The sequence below is a fragment of the Penaeus monodon genome, chromosome 20, assembly GCF_015228065.2.
Source record: "Penaeus monodon isolate SGIC_2016 chromosome 20, NSTDA_Pmon_1, whole genome shotgun sequence".
Classification (NCBI taxonomy): domain Eukaryota; kingdom Metazoa; phylum Arthropoda; class Malacostraca; order Decapoda; family Penaeidae; genus Penaeus; species Penaeus monodon.
The window spans coordinates 18164429-18165439 of NC_051405.1; the positions used below are offsets into that span (position 1 = coordinate 18164429).

At 37.4% G+C, this 1011-nt stretch overlaps 1 protein-coding gene across 1 annotated transcript in view; it reads right to left on the reverse strand.

The window, feature by feature from the left end:
* Positions 1 to 275: 275 nt before the first annotated feature.
* LOC119585670 (phosphatidylinositol 4-phosphate 3-kinase C2 domain-containing subunit beta-like) overlaps positions 276 to 1011 on the reverse strand; it is a 53293-nt gene continuing 52557 nt past the window's right edge. Inside the window, 1 exon segment of the mRNA XM_037934346.1 lies at positions 276 to 623. Within this exon segment, the coding sequence (XP_037790274.1) occupies positions 414 to 623 (210 nt within the window). The 3' untranslated portion in view covers positions 276 to 413.

The following is a 1011-nucleotide window of genomic DNA, read 5'->3' on the forward strand; positions in this document are numbered from 1 at the left end:
AATATTAACACCGCTGTACTTCTTTCATAGTCTGTTTATAATTGGATATAAATCACTAGCCTTAATTCCATTCTGAATCTCACAATCATCACTGTTTCCTTTAAGATTCGAGGAAGCAACTGAACAACTGAGAGAATATCTACTTTTCTCACTCCAAACACTTAATCTCCCTTTAGGGCACCCTTTCTTGTTTTATCGAAGTCTTGGGACATGCGTAAGGGATCTGAAAAGGCCAGACAATACAGTATGTAAAAGGAAGGAAAAAATTCAAGCAATGTCATAAATGCCTTCTGTTACATCATCACACATCACAATAAATGTAAACCACACCGGGCTGTAAAGCTACTTTTCATCAAAGTCTGTCAATATAATGCTCAGCATTTGGGGGCCAGTTTGTCATAATTATTCAAGGACTAAGCTCTGTGCTGGATAGTGTGTCCAAGTGCTGTGTTGCGTTGATGCTCCAGGCTAAGCCACTCACACTGCTCCTCCTTTAGATCGAGGGCAGCAAGACGGAGATAGCAACTCCCGAGGTAGACATTCTCGCTGAACTTGTCCTCACTCCAAACACTAATCTCTAGCACCCTCTGTTTTATGATGTCTTGGGACATGCGGTAAGTGATCTGAAAAGGCACAGAAATTAAATATGTAAAAGCAAAATTTATCAAACAAATTAATAAGTATTCAAGTCCAACATAATGGATAACCGTAATGATGATCATGGTAGGTAGTACATGGTGGGACCATGATCAGCTACAACTATAATAACAGGGATGGTTGTAAAATAGTACTGAAATATTGGTGACTTGTGAAAGGCAATGGCTATGGGATGTAAGGAAATAGTTAAAACTACATACATATAGGAAGTAAGTAGCAGTACTATTATTATGTTTGGTAGCTCTTATATCACAATATTACTGTGAGTGAAATGTTTGCATTTTCTGCCTTAATATGGATAAAATTTATAATAGATACATCTCTGCTAAGATCAAACTTTTAAAATGGCATCAG